This window comes from Nomascus leucogenys, chromosome 6, assembly GCF_006542625.1.
Source record: "Nomascus leucogenys isolate Asia chromosome 6, Asia_NLE_v1, whole genome shotgun sequence".
NCBI classification, from domain to species: Eukaryota; Metazoa; Chordata; class Mammalia; order Primates; family Hylobatidae; genus Nomascus; species Nomascus leucogenys.
The window spans coordinates 33835448-33855434 of record NC_044386.1 but is presented as its reverse complement, the minus strand read 5'-3'; the positions used below and the strand labels follow the sequence as shown (position 1 = coordinate 33855434).

At 34.1% G+C, this 19987-nt stretch overlaps 1 protein-coding gene across 4 annotated transcripts in view; it reads right to left on the bottom strand.

Annotated features, from left to right (window-relative positions):
- NIPBL (NIPBL cohesin loading factor) overlaps positions 1–19987 on the bottom strand; it is a 186296-nt gene that overhangs the window by 101192 nt on the left and 65117 nt on the right. For 2 of the 4 annotated variants that reach the window (XM_030813968.1, XM_030813971.1), the window contains exons 2-5: positions 8130–8272; positions 6258–6423; positions 3681–3808; positions 331–430 (exon numbers count right to left, since the gene is read on the bottom strand). In XM_030813968.1, coding sequence (XP_030669828.1) covers positions 331–430; positions 3681–3808; positions 6258–6423; positions 8130–8193 — 458 coding nt within the window. In that variant the 5' untranslated portion in view covers positions 8194–8272. Of the gene's footprint in view, positions 1–330; positions 431–3680; positions 3809–6257; positions 6424–8129; positions 8273–10790; positions 10824–18729; positions 18769–19987 lie in introns of those variants that run through there. The other 2 variants (XM_030813969.1, XM_030813970.1) reach the window with 2 other exon arrangements.

Here is a 19987-nt window from a genome sequence, read left to right as displayed (position 1 = left end):
AGGTAATTTGTTTACTTATATAAAAGTACCAATCTGTTTAAGGTACTTAAAGCCATGCTCCCTAAATCTTCTTATCTCAAACACATTAGTTATTTTAACATTTTTTGTCTGTATGAAATTACATTACTAAGATGGTAGCTACTTCAATTAGCATATCAGACTATTTCCACATACAACATTTTACGGCAAATGCAAAGTGGATTACTATTTAAGTATTTCAACTATTTAAACTCTAAATAATCCACCATTACCTAAATGTATGAACCATATATTCACCAGCATATTCACTATACAAGACAATATTTAATAAATGATATATACATATATTACCTGGAGGGGCTATGTGAGATAGTGGTTTGTTGATAATTGGAAGATGCAGGACTACTGTGCATGGAATTCTGAGAAAGTTTATACTGAGACATCATCATTCCTATGCAAAACACAAAAATACAGAACGTTATTTTCTTCTAACAGTAAAGTGTCCTTTAAATAACTGAAATCAGTTATTCTTTCTCAAACATTGCAGAGATTCTTTTTGATCAATGTTTTCATTTCAAAGAGCAAAATACAGACACTGCAAAACTGTAAATTTCAAGAACAATTTTATTACAACACCATTTTCCATAAAACTAATCCAGGACTAGAAACAGAGATTATGATATTTTTAAAAAATTTACCTGCTTATTCAATATTCTATTATTTAGCCTTAGAATTGAAAAGATTTTTTTAAAAGTTGTTTTATCTACCCTCGCACCTAACACAATACACTTCCTTCTACAACAGGACTCAGGGTAGTTTTTATTACATGAATATTTTATCATATACATCTCTCACGCTTGGGAACTTAATTTCACAAAGCTATTTGTATTATCATGGTACAGACATAGGTTTTGAAAAGTACTTTATTTATGGGCCAAAAGTTTGAATTCCTGTAATTTTCATCTGAATGTCTTTTGAAGCAAAACAGAATGTACCTATTCCTTCTTTCACAATAACTCTTTGTCACATAGTAGGAATTAACGGAATATTTGATTAAAAAATAAAAACTTGAGAATAGCATTCTGGTTCTTACATTTATTTCCAAGCTAGACATTATTTCTCAATTATTCACATGACATTTCATTATATAGGAGACACAGAAAAATTCATTTATTTAGACATTTCAAAATCAGATAAAAATCTACAAATAACACCCTGAATTTTCTTATGATTTCTACAGCCAATCTCTTTTTTGGGAGCTGCAAGCATCAAATTATATTTCCAAATTTCACTTCCTGCTGTTGTTATAAAAAGTGCCTTTCACTAGAAATATTCAAACAGAAGTTCATTTGCTAAGAGTACTACAAAAGAGATTGTAGCTGAGTGAAATTAGGTTTCAAAATCGCCTCTAAGTCTACCATTGACGGGTGTTTTCTTAAGTATGTAGTCTAAATTTCAACTTCTGACTTTTCTTTTCCAACTCAAACTCAGCACAAAATTGTTTTGCTCCATGGCTTAATAGCTTAATTACTATAATTATTGTTGCTGGAGGTTTTTTTTTTTTCCTTTTGGTGGGAGATGAACACTCGATGGGACAGGAGTTAAAAAGCTTTTCCCCCCTGAATTAACAGTCATCACTGGGACAAACTGGAATTACTAGTTTGAAAGCAATGGCTTTCTAAATAAAATGGGTAAATGAAATTCTAACAGTCCTTTTCAATTAGCTCTAAGTTCCAAAGAACTATGATTAAAGTGATTTGCATTTTATTAAATTTTCTCCACATGCATGACTCATATTTAAACTTACCAACCCCAAAATCAACTTTTTAAATTTCTATTTTATTTTTATTTTTTATTTTTCAATGAGACAGGGTCTCTCTGCGTTGCCCAGGCTGGTCTTGAACTCCTGGGCTCAAGCAATCCTCCTACCTTGGCCTCCCAAGTGCTGGGATTACAGGCGTGAGCCACCACGCCCAGCCAACTTTTAAAATTTCAAAGCCATATATCACCGGGAAAATGCTTTAAAAAAAAAAAAAAATAACATGCAATTAATCAATTAATTTTAAATGCTAGTTCATGCTTTTACAAAGTAGGGTATATAGAAATCAAACAATATTTTGGACTAAAAAACAAGTATATGTAGTATGAAACACAAAATATGTGACTGAGAGGTGAACACTCTAAAAGTTTTTATCAGAGTGATTTACTACCCCAATACTAAAAAATGTAAGTTGCAAAAATGTAGTATTAGTAGCCTTAGATTCATTTATCCAATATTAGATTTACTCACATTCTCATATAACTAGTACTCCTACTCTATTAGTCTTTCTTCCACTCAACTTTCTTTCCATATTTTCTTTCAATTCCAACATTTTTCCAGAAAGCATTCATAACTCTAGCTTCCTTCATTATTTATATCTGTCTCCTACTATTGCAATCTAACTTATTAGTTCTGGTGAAGTCAAAGCCCTATCCTGCATACCTACCTTCAACTTGCTAAAAGGCAAGTCGGTCAGAAGCAACCCCATTATGCATTTTGAGGAATCAACAGTAACTATGCAATTGCTTTCAAAATACCATTCAAACAACACAAATACACAGAATCAGCAAAGCAATATTATTTAAAGGAAACGGAATGGGAAGCATCATGGAAGTGCTGCCAACAAAGTAAACCAAAATGAATTTGGCAAAATTATTTTATTTATTTTTTCTTTTTTTTGGAGACAGGGTCTCGCTCTGTCGCCCAGGCTGGAGGGCAATGGTGCAATCTCAGCTCACTGCAGCCTTGACCTCCTGAGCTCAAGCGATCCTCCCACTTCAGCCTCCCAAGTAGCTGGGACTACAGGCGCACGCCATAATGCCTGGCTAGTTGTTGTATTTTCTTGTAGACACAGGGTTTCACCATGTTGCCCAGGCTGGTCTTGAACTCCTGGCCTGAGGCAATCCACCTGCCTCAGCTTCCGAAAGTGCTGGGATTACAGGCGTGAGTCACCATGCCCGGCTGGTAAAGTTCTTAAATACAGTTATTTGATTAACAAAGTTGAACTTTCTGAAGTTGTCCAAGCTATTCCCGCCCTGATTATTTTAATCTTGAGAGCCAAACAGGCACTTGGGCTTGTCAATTCGGTAAGCTTGAACAGAACAATGCTCTTAACCCAAAGGTACTCCATGACTACATAAAAATTGTATCTGTGTTGGATGTAATATTTTCATTATTTTATAATACTATGAATCAATTTTTCTTTAATAATAATACCTAACCAACTTTTCTGTTGCTAAGGCAACAGGAGTATTAAATCAATTGCTAGAAAACCATGAATATAATCACAATCAGTATTAAAACTCTATATACCTGCTACAATGTACATGTTCAAAAGCTTTGCAAATATTTATTTAACTAATGAAAGGCTTATTTCAAATTAATTCTGATTTTCTAAAACAAAAAAAATTTTTAAGCTGAGTAAACTGATATATTCCAAAATATTTAACAAAATACACTTAAAGCTTTGTCTAATTCTCAAGGAATTCAGTTACATATTAAACTACAAGAATCTTATCAGTTTAGTTTCCTTCTTGTTCTTGGCTTGACTGAAGGCATAAACATGGCATTCCTGATAGGCCAGCTTGTTAAAGAAGACACCTGGATTTAAATATGTATAAAACAAGTTCTGATATGGGAATTCAGTTATTAAGAAACTCACCACTTTGTACATATCTGTTCTGCATGCTTTTCTCCCTGAAAACATTAGGACTCCTTGCCAGGACGGCCTGCAACAAGACTGGCATGTCACCTTCTGGGTCATCACTGCCAAGGTTATCTTTCAACTCTCTGGCATTGAGAAAATAAATGTCAAAAATTAAAATGGTGACTGATTCTTAAGAAGACTTATCATATAAAAGCAAATCACACATAATGGTATGGCCAACGATACGAATTTTCTTTTTTCTTTTTTTTTGAGAGGAAGTCTCACTCTTGTCCCCCAGGCTGGAGTGCAATCTCGGCTCACTGCAACCTCCGTCTTCCAGGTTCAAGTGATTCTCTTGCCTCAGCCTCCCAAGTAGCTGGAATTACAGGTGCCTGCCACCACGCCCAGCTAATTTTTGTATTTTTAGTAGAGACAGGGTTTCACCATGTTGGCCAGGCTGGTCTCTAAGTCCTGACCTCTGGTGATCCGCCCGCTTCGGCCTCCCAAAGTGCTGGGATTACAGGCGTGAGCCACCGTGCCTGGCCCAACAGTTATGAATTTTCAAATATGCTATCCCTGGGAGAAATATAATTATCAAAAATAACAGAGAGGGATTCTTCTAAGGACAATCTTTTTTCTTCATTTTACTTTACACAGTCAGGAGAAAAAAAGCCCAAAACACTATTTTATTGAACTATGAGTTTAATAATTTCCAAGTAGTTTTAAAATAGAAAAGAAATACATTCTATTCTAAACTACTCAAAATAACGGAAGGGTAGAGAAGTGATAGTTACACAAAAAGTTGATATTTGGTATTGGAATATATTTGTTCTTACATCTGAATATGAGTGAGTCTGACTTTCTGGGAATGTCTTACAAATAAGATACTGTTGCCACACTGATTAAGACAAGACCCAGAGGTTATGTAATTCTTCCATCTTACATTGTTTTCTCAAATAATGTCATGGTGCGGGAGAAGCGGAACCCAAACAGCAAATTTCAATACACTTCACAGCAGCAATTTTCAATACACTTCAATGTAAGTAGCAAATTAAATTCATAACCATGGGAGATGACAATAAAATTAAGTATAGGCAGTGTTTTAATTTTACATTATACATGTCAATGTTCTACTCATTGGATCTAACCATGAAGACCTATAAAGATGGTGTCCAATGATATGACTCACTACATTTCCAGGGAAATCTTATGGGAGCTCTCCATAAAATAAGTCCTTATTATATGTGTGCTACTTCCTTTACATCATTAAATATTTGGTGAAAACTACTGAATAAGTATGTACAAGCATAAGAAGTGATTTAGAGGCTGGGCGCAGTGGCTCACGCCTGTAATCCTAGCACTTTGGGAGGCCGAGGTGGGTGGATCACCTGAAGTCGGGAATTTGAGACCAGCCTGGCCAGTATGGTGAAAACCTGTCTCTACTAAAAATACAAAAATTAGCCAGGCGTGGTGGTGGGGGCCTGTAATCCCAGCTACTCAGAAGGTTGAGACAGAACAATCACTTGAACCCAGGAGGTGGAGGTTGCAGTGAGCCGAGATCGCACCACTGCACTCCAGCCTGGGCAACACAGCAGGACTCCGTCTCAAAAAAAAAAAAAGAAGTGATTTAGATATTGATGAATTTTGGGAGTGACAAAATATTAGTAGTATTATACTTCTTTCTGATTTTAACCAATCATTTCTTTAGCTTCTCCATTAGAAAATCCATTTAGTAAGTATCTCACCTTAGAGTCATCAGCTTTAAAAATGCCCCCAAAATATGTACTGCATCTAAGGCAAATATCTCTCCATTATAATGTGTTTATCCTCATTCCCCTACATGATAAATTTTTAAAATAAAAAAAAAAAGAATGCGAGGTTACATGAGTAACATTGTGTGGTGGAATATGAAGGGATAAGAATGAGAGATTTTACTTTTTACGCATTTTTGTGTTGTTGTTATAAATATGTATTGGTTTTGTAGTGAAAAATAATTTTTTTTTTCCCCAGACAGAGTCTTACTCTGTTGCCAGGCTAGAGTGCAGTGGCGTGATCTTGGCTCACTGCAACCTCTGCCTCCCGGGTTCAAGTGATTCTCCTGCCTCAGCCTCCCGAGTAGCTGGGACTACAGGCACCTGCCACCACGCCCGGCTAATTTTTTTTTTTGTATTTTTAGTAGAGACGGGGTTTCACCATGTTGGCCAGGATGGTCTCAATCTCTTGATCTTGTGATCTGCCTGCCTTGGCCTCCTAAAGTGCTGGGATTACAGATGTGAGCCACTGTGCCCGGACAGGGATATAGTTTCATGACCAGATCTCTGCACAAATGATGGATCCCCCAAGATAAGTTCAAAAGAGCTGAAAAAATATCCACGGAGCTATATGGGTCAGAATTATTATCTAAAAAAAAATTGCCTATTTAAATCTCATTAATCTATTATTGCAGTAAGACTATATTCTCCCTCGGATACTGATATATTTTAAAAATAAACTATGCATCTAAAAATTTTTGAAATAAAACCAGGAATACGGCTTCTCTTAGTAAGGCCAAAACTTTTCACTTATATTAGATATAAAATTGATCATACTTACATGTGATCTGTTGATACCTGGTTGAGGCTATGGACAAGCTGTGAAACCAAATTGTCATCCCTACAAGCCAAAAGGCAGTTCACCTCTTCTGCTATTCGTGCATTAAAGAGAAGGCTCTTTGTAGTTGTAGCAGGTAAAGGAGATGGAAGAGGCAGCTGGTTCAGGACTATTTGGAATAAAATCAGATTATTAGAAATTAAGTGACTGTAGCAGTCTCTTTAGTGCTTATCTGTATTTTGGGATTAAAAGTAAGTTATAAATATCAATGTGACAAATTATTAAAACGCATTCCTCCTCTTCCTAACAAACCTCAATCAACCCTACGAAACTTCCAAAACATCACTTGGACCATAATAGATTATACTAGTCTCTAGGAATAAAATTCAGCTCCCTTATATTCATCCTTGCTTTTCATTTCTTAAATTTTGTTAACAAATGACTAGCGAAAAGGGCATGGTTACAAACTAAATTCCAATGTAGCAATTCATTAATCTCATTTGTTCTTGTTTATAAGATTTTTCAGAATCAATAGTATGCTCATACAAATAAATCAAATAACAATATCTGTTCATAAAGTAGACAAGTAACGTTTTTTAAAAGCTTAAGAATATACAAATAAATACCTCACTTCAGCAAGAAAGCATTCAGAGCATAGAATTCTGTAAGAATATTAAAATATTCTTCTAAATTCCAAATTCCTAGTTATCTCCTATTTATTCTCTTCTAATAGCAAACAAAAGAACATAAATGTTTTATAGTAGCTTCAATTCAGCCGTTTAATCTCTGTTTACCTAACAAATTTGTTCATTTGTCTAAAGGTTAAGAAAGCTCACTAAAATATCAGGTGTCTTTGTTTTTGGCTTAATTTCTAATCACCTATACAGTATAATTATCATGGTGCTCAGCCCCAACAGGTACCAACAGGATTTTCATTAATAAAAACACAGAAAATAAATTATTACTTAATAAACAGGGCTTCCTGGAAAGACAAAATATTTAGGTATAGCAAAGATCATGGGGAGAAAAACCAAAAAGAAATTCCTGACAGTATATCTGATTTTGAACTCCTATTTACGCCTTACCTACAACAAAGTGATAATAAAAACTAATGCCAGTTTCAAAAAGTTTTCTTACCTGAGTAATGCTGACCCAATCACCTACAGCACTTTCCTGTTAATCTAGACCTCATAAACTAGTTATGCTAATTTCCTAAGCTCAAAGCTAATAGGCTGTTATCTATTTTACCCCACTAAAACCAAATGCACAAAACAAAACAAAAGCCAGAAAAATTGTATTTGGAGGATACTGAACATGGACAAAAACATTTCTTGAAGATACTTTCTCCTAGCTCCCTTATTATGAAGTTCCAAATCTTGCACAATGCTATACAAAGAAAAGTATGCCATCCTCTCACTTTCTACCCTTCCCTCTCATATCTTTTTCCTTTTATTTATTCAGGTAGGATGACACAGTAACTAAAACTGTAGGTAGCTTTTTGTATCATTATTCAAGGACTAAGAATTATAGTTACAAATGCCTAACAAAAGAATAAATCTCTGAAAAATTGAGTTACATTAAATAAATCTCAAAAGACTAGCAATGTTCTTTAAAATTCTTAAGTCCTTAGAGTAAAATAGGCTGCTGATACCTCCAACAAGCTCCAACAGATTACTGAACATGACAACCAAAATAAACATCACTAAGAAGTTAGATAAATTAGGCTGTCAATTTTTTTTTTCTTTAAAGGGCAGTTTCAGTTGCTATTTCTGTAAATGTGTTTTAAAGAACCTATAATAATTTTTAGAACAGTCACTGTAAAAATTATTGTTAAGACACAGTAGAAATTAAATTAGATAAATTAGCCAAACTTACGGTCTGTGAGACTAGCAATCCCCGCAAGAGTAGTAATGGGGACATGGGGCATATCCCCATTCATCCTGAATTTCTGGAATGGTGTTGCCTATAAAAGTACTTAGTTCAGGTGCCAGCTGTCATTACTTCCCATTTCCCAAACACTGCAACACACAAAACAGACAATTATTTGTAGAAATATGTCAGATATATTACTATCAGGAAAATGCTTAATCACTATAAAAAAAAGTTACTGCTTTTGTTTGTTCAACCTATGTAATAATCATTTTTACATACCACTTACTATATGTTAAGCAATTGCAAAGTGCTTTGCACACATTAATTCAGTTCTCACAACAACCCAGTACAGTAGCTACTATTGTTTTTTGCATTTTACTAAGAGGAAATTAATTTACAGTGAGTTTAAAGTAACTAGTGGAGCAAGAATTAGAACCAAAGCAATCTGGTTCCAGAGTTTGTTTCTTAACTGCTAGGCTGGATTGCTAGAAAGGAATACTTGATCAACCTCGACAAGCACTGTAATTCATTTCCACACTATAAGCACCTTAAACATTTAACTTCATAATCTAGCTTCAACTTGCCTTTCTAGCTGTGTCCTTTATCACTATACTACATAAACCACCCTCTCCAATCAACCTGATCTAATCAGATTCTCCCAAATCTCCCTTGTGTATTCCCATCTTTATACATTTCCTTAAGACATTCTTCCTACCTAGGAAGCCCATTCCTACTTTGGTCCAAATCCTATAATTCTTCAAGATCCAAAGCATGTTCCCACGATTTCATGAAACCTCAAATTCACCCAAATGAGTATCTTAATCTACTCTGAACTTATGACATTTATTGCCCAATATTATTTGGTAAATAATTATATATTCCTTTGTGACATCTTCTGAAACTTGTCTTGTTTCAATCTTGCATGATTACTTAATGTTCATGTACTTAGCTTGTCTTTCCAACTATCACTACATGTTTCTTATAAGTCACATAACCAATATGCAACGACATAAAGGACAAAGACATGTGTTAGCATTTTTAACGTTCCCCATACAAATGACTTAATTGACTTTAATGTTTAGTATTTATCATGATGGAATTCTCTCTCTTCACACACAGAAAAATATATGAAGACATTCTGTAAAACTGAACACTTTGTTATTCTGTTCAAAGCCCCCACATTTTTTTCTTCTTATTTTCAACATATGGCTTGTAAAAAATTTATCTTTCCTTTAACAGTACTTGGTAAGTCCTTCTTTGTAAGCAGATAATATTTTAACAATGTACACATTAATCAAAGATAAGCTTTCATTAAGTTACTTTTACTTTATAAATTAATCAGCAAATGGAAGTCTATATCGACTAAACCATAGAGCTAAGATTAAAAACTGAATTGTAATTTCCAGTTTAAAAAGCTTAAATATTTATCTTTTTAAGGTTGTATTTGCTAGTCAGTCACTTTTAAGAGAACCTCTTAAGTTTTTGAGTTGTAAATGTCAAACATTCAAATGACATAATACTAATAATTTCCCTTACTCATATGTCTGAATGCAACATTGCAAATAGAATTATTTAATGTATAATTATATGGGTAGTTAAAATTAAAAATTTCCTTCACCCCAAATATTATTATTGTAAGACCTATTGCACAAAGGTACATTAAACAGGTACACACACATGCACACACACACACACACACACACACACACACACACACACACAGTTTAACAGAGTTATAAAGTAAGCATCCATAGAATCATCATCCAAAAGGCTAGCATTCTGGTTCCTTCTAGGGGTATTAACTATCTTGTCTTTGTGGTAATCATTTTCTCTTTTTTTTTTTACAGTTTAAAGACCTTTATATGTACATTCGTTACTAATTGCCAGCTAAGGGAAAAAACATTACTTTCCTTTGGTGAATGACTGACAAAATTTCTAGCAGAAGCCCACTGAAAGGAAAAGGCACAGGAAATAATATAGGAAAGCTATAATCACTACTAGCTATTCTGTATTTGTCCATTTGCTACACTGTGAAATTACTAATTTCTACTCTTTGAAATTACTAATTTGATTATTTAACAATTACTAAAGAAATTTAATGCAACATTGCATAGTTAGTAGTCACATCAAGCACTTTAAAAAGTTGGTTGGAATTTAAAATCTGATAAAGGTCACCAAAACACAATGAATTTTTCATAAATTTATCCTAATAAAAAAGTTCCAACTTACGCTTAGTAATTAATGGAAAGAAATAATTGAACAAAAATTATTTACAGATCACAAAAATATCTTGTTATTCATATACAACTCACTGTTGTACATGTACACTGCCATATTCAGCAGATTAAGTAACAAATGACTGTATTTAATTATTTAACTCAGAGGATAGGAACCTAAAGAGAGTAATATGCTAGAGGATTCTACTGTGGGCTACCTGACTGTTTTCTTAAGTCCCAGGTGAGTAACAAATAGAGCAGATCCAACCCCAGGCTAGGATTTTTAGCCTAAAAATGACTACATATTTAGTTACCCATATATGAACTAGAAGATTAATAAACCTAACCACAAGATTGTGCTTTTCACAGTGACATAAAAATGCACTGAAATGATGTCAACTAAATACTGGGAGTAAAGGGGAAAGGGCGGGAGACCAACAATACTTACTTGGTTTAAAGTGCTTTAATCACACGTTGATAGATGATTATTGACAAAAATATTTGATCTTCACTGCTCAACTATGGCTAATTCCACTGGAATCCAAGATTTTGAAGAACAGCAGAGGAATTTGGTAGAAATGAGGTTACAATGTTAGCTAAAGTCACAGCTTTTAATAAATGTAAGTAATCTGTGGAAATGTTGCTACTTTATGTTGGAAGGTGACCAGGGTCCATCAAGAAATAGTGTTCCTAGGATTCTAAACATGAACAAACACACCCCTAACTAACTAACAAAAAAACTAACATTTTTGGCTCTGGATTGAATAATGTTTTGGACTGCTTGGCTCTGTGAAAGTATATTGCTTTTTGTAAAACTGAAGCTGACATGTGTCCAGAACGAAACTGCAACCAAACTGTAAAGAAGATTTTAATGAGGGCTTTAGAACTGTCACTTAAGGTAGTACTTTACAATCTGTGACTGGTGACTGATTAGTAGATTATAAAATAAATTTAGTGGGTTGAACACTGAAAGGGATGGAGGAAATAGAACTATAAGGGTATACTGCACAGTGCTTTGTGAGTCCAGATAAAATGTCTTTAAAATTCTGGGTAAATTTTAAACCAGGCAAAGCCATCTGAGAGCTGCTGATTTGAAAAAATGGAAGAGTGAGGAAAGTAGCCCACCTCATAAGTGGTGATGAGAATAAAATAAAATAATGCACATATATCATTTGACAAGCCACCCGGCACATAGTAAGTGATCCAGGAAGTTAACAGCATTACTAAACAGATTTGGCAGAACAGAGGAAGAACAGGAGTCTTTTCAAAACAAATAGAGGGAAAGGCATCTTTTCAATACAAATAATTCCTACTTCTGAAAGATCTATTGTAAATAATTATTTGGCATTCCAGTATATATTTCACCACAGTATTACAAGTCATAGTCTTGGGCCTGCTCACCTACAATTATTTAAATCATAAGGTAGGAGAAATAAATACTGGCAACAGAAAGCAGAAAAAAATTTAACTGTTGTAATACTAAGAACTAAATCAAACAAAATACATTGAGAAATCATTTATAAACTAAATTTAAGAATGGATTGAGGTTTAATTAAAAGAATGCTTAATTAGGGGAAGATATTATAGTAAATTATCAATTTAGCCCATTCTAATGAGTCTGAAGGGAACTTTTAAGCATTTGCCAAGATTTTTAAAGACTCCACTTCTTCATTTTATTTCACAACAAAATTTACAACTTCCTCAAGCAAACAAAAGAAATGCAAATAAAACAGTATCAGTAGGGATTATAACAATACTAAAATTGGGACAGATTTGGAATAAAAGGCATTCTTATTATCTGATGGTAGATAAACTTTCTGGAGGGCCATTTTGCACCCTATAACCAAAGCCTTAAAAAAATGCATCATTTTTTCTCAAGAATTTCACTTTTAGAAATATACCCTGAAGAAATAATCATATACATGTTGAAAAACATACACATGTAGATATTCCCACAACATTTTTACATTTTAGTGATTAAAAAATAGAAATGGTAACTCATGTTTGCTCAGCACTTACTATGTAATAAATTTAATCCTCATATGAACCTGAGGTGCTAATATTACAGTTCTATTTGATGAAGAATGTGATGTACAGAGAAGACAAATAATTTGCCTAAGGCCATACAGCTGGAGTCAAAATCAGGCTATCTGGCACATGGACACTTAAACTAACAGCTAAAATTTATAACAATATTATTAGTATAACAAATGACGGTACATCCATGAGAGATTACTATGCATACACAATCAATGTACGCAAAATATATAGCCAAGGAGAAAGAGATTAATTAGGCTGTGTGTTTGAATCCAAGCTCCCCCACTTACTACATAACCTTGGACAACTTATTTAATCTCTGCACCTCAGTTTCCTCATCTCTGATATAAGAGGTAGGTAATTATTATTAAATTTTGTTGTGAGGATGAAATAATACGTGTAAAGTTCTTAGAATTGTGCTGGGCATGTACTAAGTGTTCGTTAAATGCAAGCTATTATTTGTTATATATTCTTCTGCATCTTGCTTTTGCCATGTATATTATCTTAGAAATCTTTCATTTGTACAGATCTGTCTTATTCTTTTTTAAATATTATTTTACGGGTTGATTGAAACATCCAGTTTAAAAGTCTGTTAGTATACTATACCATGTGACAGTGAAGTATGGTGACTCTGGCTTTATGGAGTTAGGCTCCTTACTTTATAACCACATTTAGTATGTGATTCACATTTCTATGGCACTTCAATTACTCTTACTTTCTTCTTGATCTGAACTATTGAGCAGAAAGCAAAATTCACTTTGAGGAAAATCAGTTTTGGATACAAGATTACAATGAGTAAGTAAACACCATGATATTTTTTATGCTAAGTTCATAACCTTTCTTTTCAAAATCTGCACAATGACATTTTAACAAATGAATCTTAACCAAGCACAAACCCCTTATTTCCTCCATCTTTGAATACACTAATAATGAGCTAAATACATGATGGATGTAAGAAACGATTTTGGTAACTTTTCTCATAATAACTATTCAATCTGTCTTAGTAATTTAATAATTGAAATTGCTTTAAACTCTACTTTGTGTTGTTTTCCAGAAAAATCTGCTTCATCTTGTCTTTAACATAACTAAAGCATTTTCCTTTTACTATGCTTAATAGTTAACAGTTTAAAATGCCATATCAGGTTACATAACAGTTCATTCAAACCTGTAAGTACCTCCTGAGTTATAAGTGGCACCCAACACAACATACTATTTCTAAAATATTTAGTCCTTCATGACGCATCCAATGAATATTTATCTTATGTTACTATGTCAGACACTATGCTAGGCAAGCAAAGTACAATGGCTAAGAAGATGGAACATCCTCTGCCCTTTAAAATTTGAGTTTGGCCACAAGAATGTGGTAAAGGGGGGTACATATTTTAGAGGGAGAAAAGAGAAAGAATCATTGAATTAAAGCCTGAAACAACTTAACAGTGATGATTCTATATTTTAATCTCTCCACAAATTGGCACTAAAATAAAGAAGAATGGCAAAGATTCTTAAAATTCATGAAAAGATATTAAAGATATATTGCTAACCGAAAATATCAATGTGCACATCATAAGCTCATCAACCAAGCTAAATACTTTTGCTTAAAACACATTTTCATAAAAACGATGGTCTAGGCATGAAAAAAAAGAACATTACTAAACCTTTAACAATGATTAGGGGTCGGGTATATGCTGAGATGCTGGGGAATTCTTATTTTGGTGGTATTTCTATCTGTACTCCTTGGACTTTTATTATGATTAGAATATTACTTTATGATTCAGGAAAATAGTAATATAAACTTTGATAAAATAAAAAAATTAGTAAGTCTCCTGTTGCTGCTATATGTACATAGATTTCTCTGAATATTTAAATAATTACCTATGTTAAGCATCTTCTATGAAGTATACTGAGCTAGCTGCTAAAGACTAATATAATATGCAAGGTATATTCATAAACACTTTAGACAGAGCATATGGCCAGAGAGGTCAATTGGAGCCTGCAAGGGAGTTTCTTACACAATGTTGATATCTTTTTCCATATCCTTAAGCTTTCAGTTAAGACTAATTTAATAGTGATAAGGAAGACAGGGTGGGGGAGAAAGAGACAGACAGAGGATGGAAGCAGAAAGTTCTGTTAGAATACTGCAGTACTTACATGTAACCATGGTGTGATTTTGGACTTGTTCAGATTAAAATGCCAGGGTAATATCTAGTTGGAGATGTCTAAAGTAGGAAGTTGGAAATTCACAATCTGACAAAAGTAGTCTGAACTATAGCTATAGTTATGGAAGCCACTTATTGAGGGTTGATAACAGTTACATTATAATAGATCAGATAGGCAAGAAATAAAGTAACGCTGTAGGGGAAATTTTTTTGGCACTTCTTATGTGTCAGATATTTATATATCCCTTTCCTTAATCATTCCAATATCAAAGGATTGTAAAGATTATCACTATTTCACAGATGCAAAAATTAAGTTTCAGGGCATAAATACTGTGTCTACAGCTAAACAGGCAGCATGCAGCAGAAATACGATTTGAACTCAGGTGTTTCTAACCAAATCTTATATTCTTATGTTTGTCTAAAGGACATAAAACTGAGAAACATCTACACTGCTATGGAAAAAAGATAAACCTACAGCAAACAGTAAAAGTTCTTCAAAGAAGGTAAGTGTCTGTTCAAGGTCTCTGAGCTAGTAATTCACTAGCCAAGACTAGAATATAAGTGTTTGATCTCTAGGTCAGTATTCTTTATACTATATTGTCACCTTGTGTGATTATAACATTATTCTGAATAAAATGAAATTTCATATATGTGGAATATTTAGCTAATTAACATCTTCTTTGCTAATGTTAATTTTTTTGGTGGTGGGGGAAAGGCTTAAAACTAAGTGTGTATATATATATATATATATATATATATACACACACACACACACACACAGATATATATATATATATATATATATATATATACACACACACACATGCACACACTGTTTTTGAGCAGGAAAAATTTAATATATAGAATTATCAAGTAGTAAAAAAATGGTTAACTAGAAGCTATAAAAAGGATTCTACAAAATACAGGAATGGCAAATACAGGAAACAGCTACCATCCACACGTTTAAGGGAGGAAAATATCTGAGGAAAATAAGAATTTGGAAAAGCATACTCATCTCACAAGGCGAGATTCAGACCTTGTTATAGTGTGGCTGCAGCCCAGCCTGTCAGGCAACAGAAAGTCTGCTGGAGTCTTGGTGGGCCAGGAAACTAAGGGTAAATCTGTTAACATACTATGCTAAGAACTAAGGTCAGACCTTAGAATTGCCCTGCCACCACTTGGAGAGATGATTGAAAGCTTTAGCAAAAGAGGAGCATGATTTCTGGGGGGAGAATGAAAAGGTTCTCCTTGCCCTTTGCTCAGCCTTCTCACATTAAAGAATTTTTTAAAAAGTTTAAACTAGTATATTTTTATTGTCCTGGTTTATATTACATTTAACATTATAAACCACCTAAAATCCTTCCAGGAAATAGGTGGGATATAAATGCTAAATAGCTACACAGGTTAAGTAAATAAATCAATCAATCTGTGTGGTACTACTTACTATTTTAAATAGGTCAGTGAGTCCCTAGAGAGTGGCACCTCTCCAGCAGAATCCTTTCACTTCAGTCAAGCCACCTTCAGATTCCTTTTCCCTGCCTGCTATTCAAGAACAGATTTTTCATATGCTATTTCAGATACTTCTGAAAGGATCTTCCTCAAATCCTAGCTCAAAAACAAAAAGTTCCCAATAAGCTGCACTGTAAAAATTCTCACTTTCTTTAAAACATTTCTGCTTTTCTAAAGTTTCAAATTACTTCCAATAAATTTTTAAAATGCAAAATAAAGCTAAGTTCTAAAACTCTCTTGAGACACTTGCTTTGCTTCTGGAACCCTGAGCTCTCTGCAGCCACCACGCTGGATACCAATGATGTATATGCATGTCCCAATAGTGTAGCTATATCACATATTTATAACGTGTATTAGAAGGATATATTTACATTACCTTGTACTATTATGCAGAGAAAGAAAAGTTACCACTAGGTAAATAAGGTTGAGATTTAGAGTTTCTCAAAAGCAGTTTATAAAAGATGTGTATGTTTGCTGAGAAATAAAACGAGTAAAACTATATACATCTATGAACTGACTTTAATAAAACTTCACATAACTTTAAATAGTCCCAGTTTGTTATACAGTTAAACGGATTTGCAGAGGCCTGTAGTTAGTTACACAAAATTTAATCGTACCAAACTATACAAAACTACAAACTACCTCAGGAAAAAAATAGTCCTGTGTCCTGGAATTTGATTATTAAAAATTTCTTTTTACATAGAGGCTATGGAGGAAATTTCCAACCATGTCTATGAATTGTTTGGATTCCTAGTCCACCCCCAACACACCAAAACAAAATTTGTTTCTCATCTTCTTTTATACTGCAAAAGAAATAGCCTGTCTCCAAGTCCCTTACATAGGTTGAAACTGTTGTAAGACTGTTTCATACACAGTCGTATTAGAAATGCAAAATCAAACAATGACTGTTTATTTCCAAATGAGGTTTAGGTTTTAAAGAACTAGAACGTTAAGATCTAGATCTCAACTTTTGACCAAAACATATGTGATGATATACAATTAATTTAGTCTGCAATACACAAGGAAGGCTTTTATGTGAAAATTACTGAATAGTCCACAAGAGGGCACACTTTCAACTAATGTAAATAAGTGAGATAATTAAAAATTCAGCTTTGGTTTTTTTTTTTTTTTTTTACTAGCACATCAAAGATTGGCCAGATTCTTCTGAATTGATTATTCAACAATATTAGAAAGCAAAAGATCCTGAAGTCTGTGGTTTGTTGTTTAAATACCGAAATGGAAACTTTTTGAGATGTATGTGAAATATAAGAAAAACTTGTGAACAAGACTTCTATATTAATATTAAATTATAAAAGTATGTAATAGTCTTTGCCATTTTGGTTCTGTTAGCCATTTGGAATTTGGCTGCCTTAAGAATCTTTTCAAGAAACTCTGGCTACTTTGATTTTTGATCCTCAGTTCAAGACAATCTAGTATGAGAACATGGAATATGCTTCAGATACTTTAGGAAACTCTCCCAATAGGTAAGATCATTAATAAAGCACATGAAAGAGCAATCAAGGAAGGGTATACATGGAAGAGGTGCAAAAAATCATGGATTACTTATGTGTAATCTGCATACTGATCTCTATCCTGCTCTAACTCATTCAAAAATACCGTTTCAGCAATTCTCCTCTCTCCTGCATCATCAATTTTTCCATATATTGAATAATTCCAATCAGCATAAAACATATGTATACAAATAATTCTCCCTACACCTAATAAAAACAAAACCCAAAAAAACCCCGCCCTTTATCTTGACCCCTATGATCTCTCTCCAACAATGGCTTAATTTTTCTGTTCCCTTTTACAGCAAAATTCCCTCAGTTGTTTATATTCATCCCTAATTCTTCTCCTACTTTCTCTTGGAACCCATAACCATATGTGTTTTTATTCTCCATTCCACCAAATATCTTGCCACAGTTAGCAATTACACTAAAATTGCTAGATTCAGTGGGCAAGCCTCTCACCTAATATGATTTGACTTAGTAATCAACAAAGTTCATCACTCTCTCCTCCTTGAATAATTCTTTACTTGTCTTCCAGAACAACACATTCTCCTAGTTTTTCTGCTGACTAAACTGGCCACTCCAGGATCCTCTTCTGGTTCTTTTTATCTTCCTCTCCGTACTCTACTGTTGATCTCATGCAGTGGCATGATTTTAAAATAGTGCTTCTGTGCTTATGGCTACCAAATTTGTATCTCTAAATCTGACTTTTCTCTCATATACTAGACTCATATCCAACTATCTAATCAATATCTCTGCTTTAGTACAAATTTATTCCCTCTCCCCAAACTGTTCTGATGCTAGGGTTTTTTTTTTTATAGTTACATATGGATTTTAGAACCATCTTGTCAGTTTCTACAAAGCTGCTTGGAATATGATAGATATAGCATTCAATCTATGTAACAATTTGGGTAGAACTGACAACCATATTGAGCATTATGATCTACAAACAGTTTATGTCTCCACTAATTTAGATATTCTTTAATTTCACTCAGCAATGTTTACTAGTTTTTGGTCTACGGTGCTTTCACATACTTTTTCAGATTTATTCCTAAGTAGTTCACATTTTTGATGTTATTATAATTGACAAGTTTTTGATTTCCAATTGTTAATTGTTAGGATGCAGAAATACAACAGAATATTGTATATTAATTCTGTATCCCGAAAACTTACTAACCTTACTTATTAATTCTGGGATCTTTTTTGTACAGTTGGCCTTCCGTATTCACAGGTTCCACATCCATGGATTCAACAAATTGTGGACTGAAAATATTTGAGAAAAAACAATAACAATATGACAATAAAAAATACAACAAAAATTTGAAGGTACAGTATAACAACTATATAGTTTTCTGTAATAGAAGGGTTTTTTTTAACTAAAGATTACTACGGAAAATTTTTTGTTAGGTACAGAATACTACAGTCTCACAGTGAGGTTAGCAAGAATTAAAACTTTTTTTCAGTCCCACTACTGCTAAACCATGTTTCCCTTGGGCTGTATTTCTGCAATTGGTTTCAAAAACTCAGAAAACAGTTCAAGAGAACCAAATATAACCACTAAATAATATAACTAATGAATGTGAAAAAAGATACTGGAATAGCTTTTTAGGGAGGATAATTTTTGTTTTTTTTTTTTTTTTTTTTTTTTTTTTTTGATACAGAGTCTCACTGTCACCCAGGCTGAAGTGCAGTGGTGCGATCTCGGCTCACTACAGCCTCTGCCTCCAAGGTTCATGTGATTCTCGTGCCTCAGCCCCCCAAGTAGCTGGGGCTACAGGTGTGTGCCACCACCCCCCAGCTAATTTTTTTATTTTTAGTAGAGACAGGGTTTCACCATCTTGGCCAGACTGGTCTCAAACTCCTGACCTCAAGTGATCCGCCTGCTTTGGCCTCCCAAAGTGCCGGATTTCAAGGCATTAGCCACCGCACTCGGCCATTTTTTTTTTTTTAAAGACAGAGTCTCACTCTGTCACCCAGGCTGGCATGCAGTGGCACGATCTTAGCTCACTGCAACCTCCGACTCCCGGGTTCAAGTGACTCTTGTGCCTCAGCCTCCTGAGTAGCTGGGATTATAGGCATGCACCACCCCACCGGGCTAATTTTTGTATTTTTAGTAGAGACGGGCTTTCACCATGTTGGCCAGGCTGGTCTCAAACTTCTGACCTGAGGTGATCTGCCCCCCTCCGCCTCCCAAACTGCTGGGATTATAGGCATGAGCCACTGCGCCTGGCCAGGGAAAATAAATTTTTAAAAAGTCAACTTAGACCAATAAAAAACAGCTTTTTACTAAGGATCTAAGTTTCTAATTATTTTAAATAGTTCGATTTACAGAAAAAGAAGCTATCAAGGGAGAAAAGTGACTTGTGACTCATTACCTACAGTAACCTTTCTATGATTTCCACTGGACCCCTGCACTATATGACTAGTATACAAAT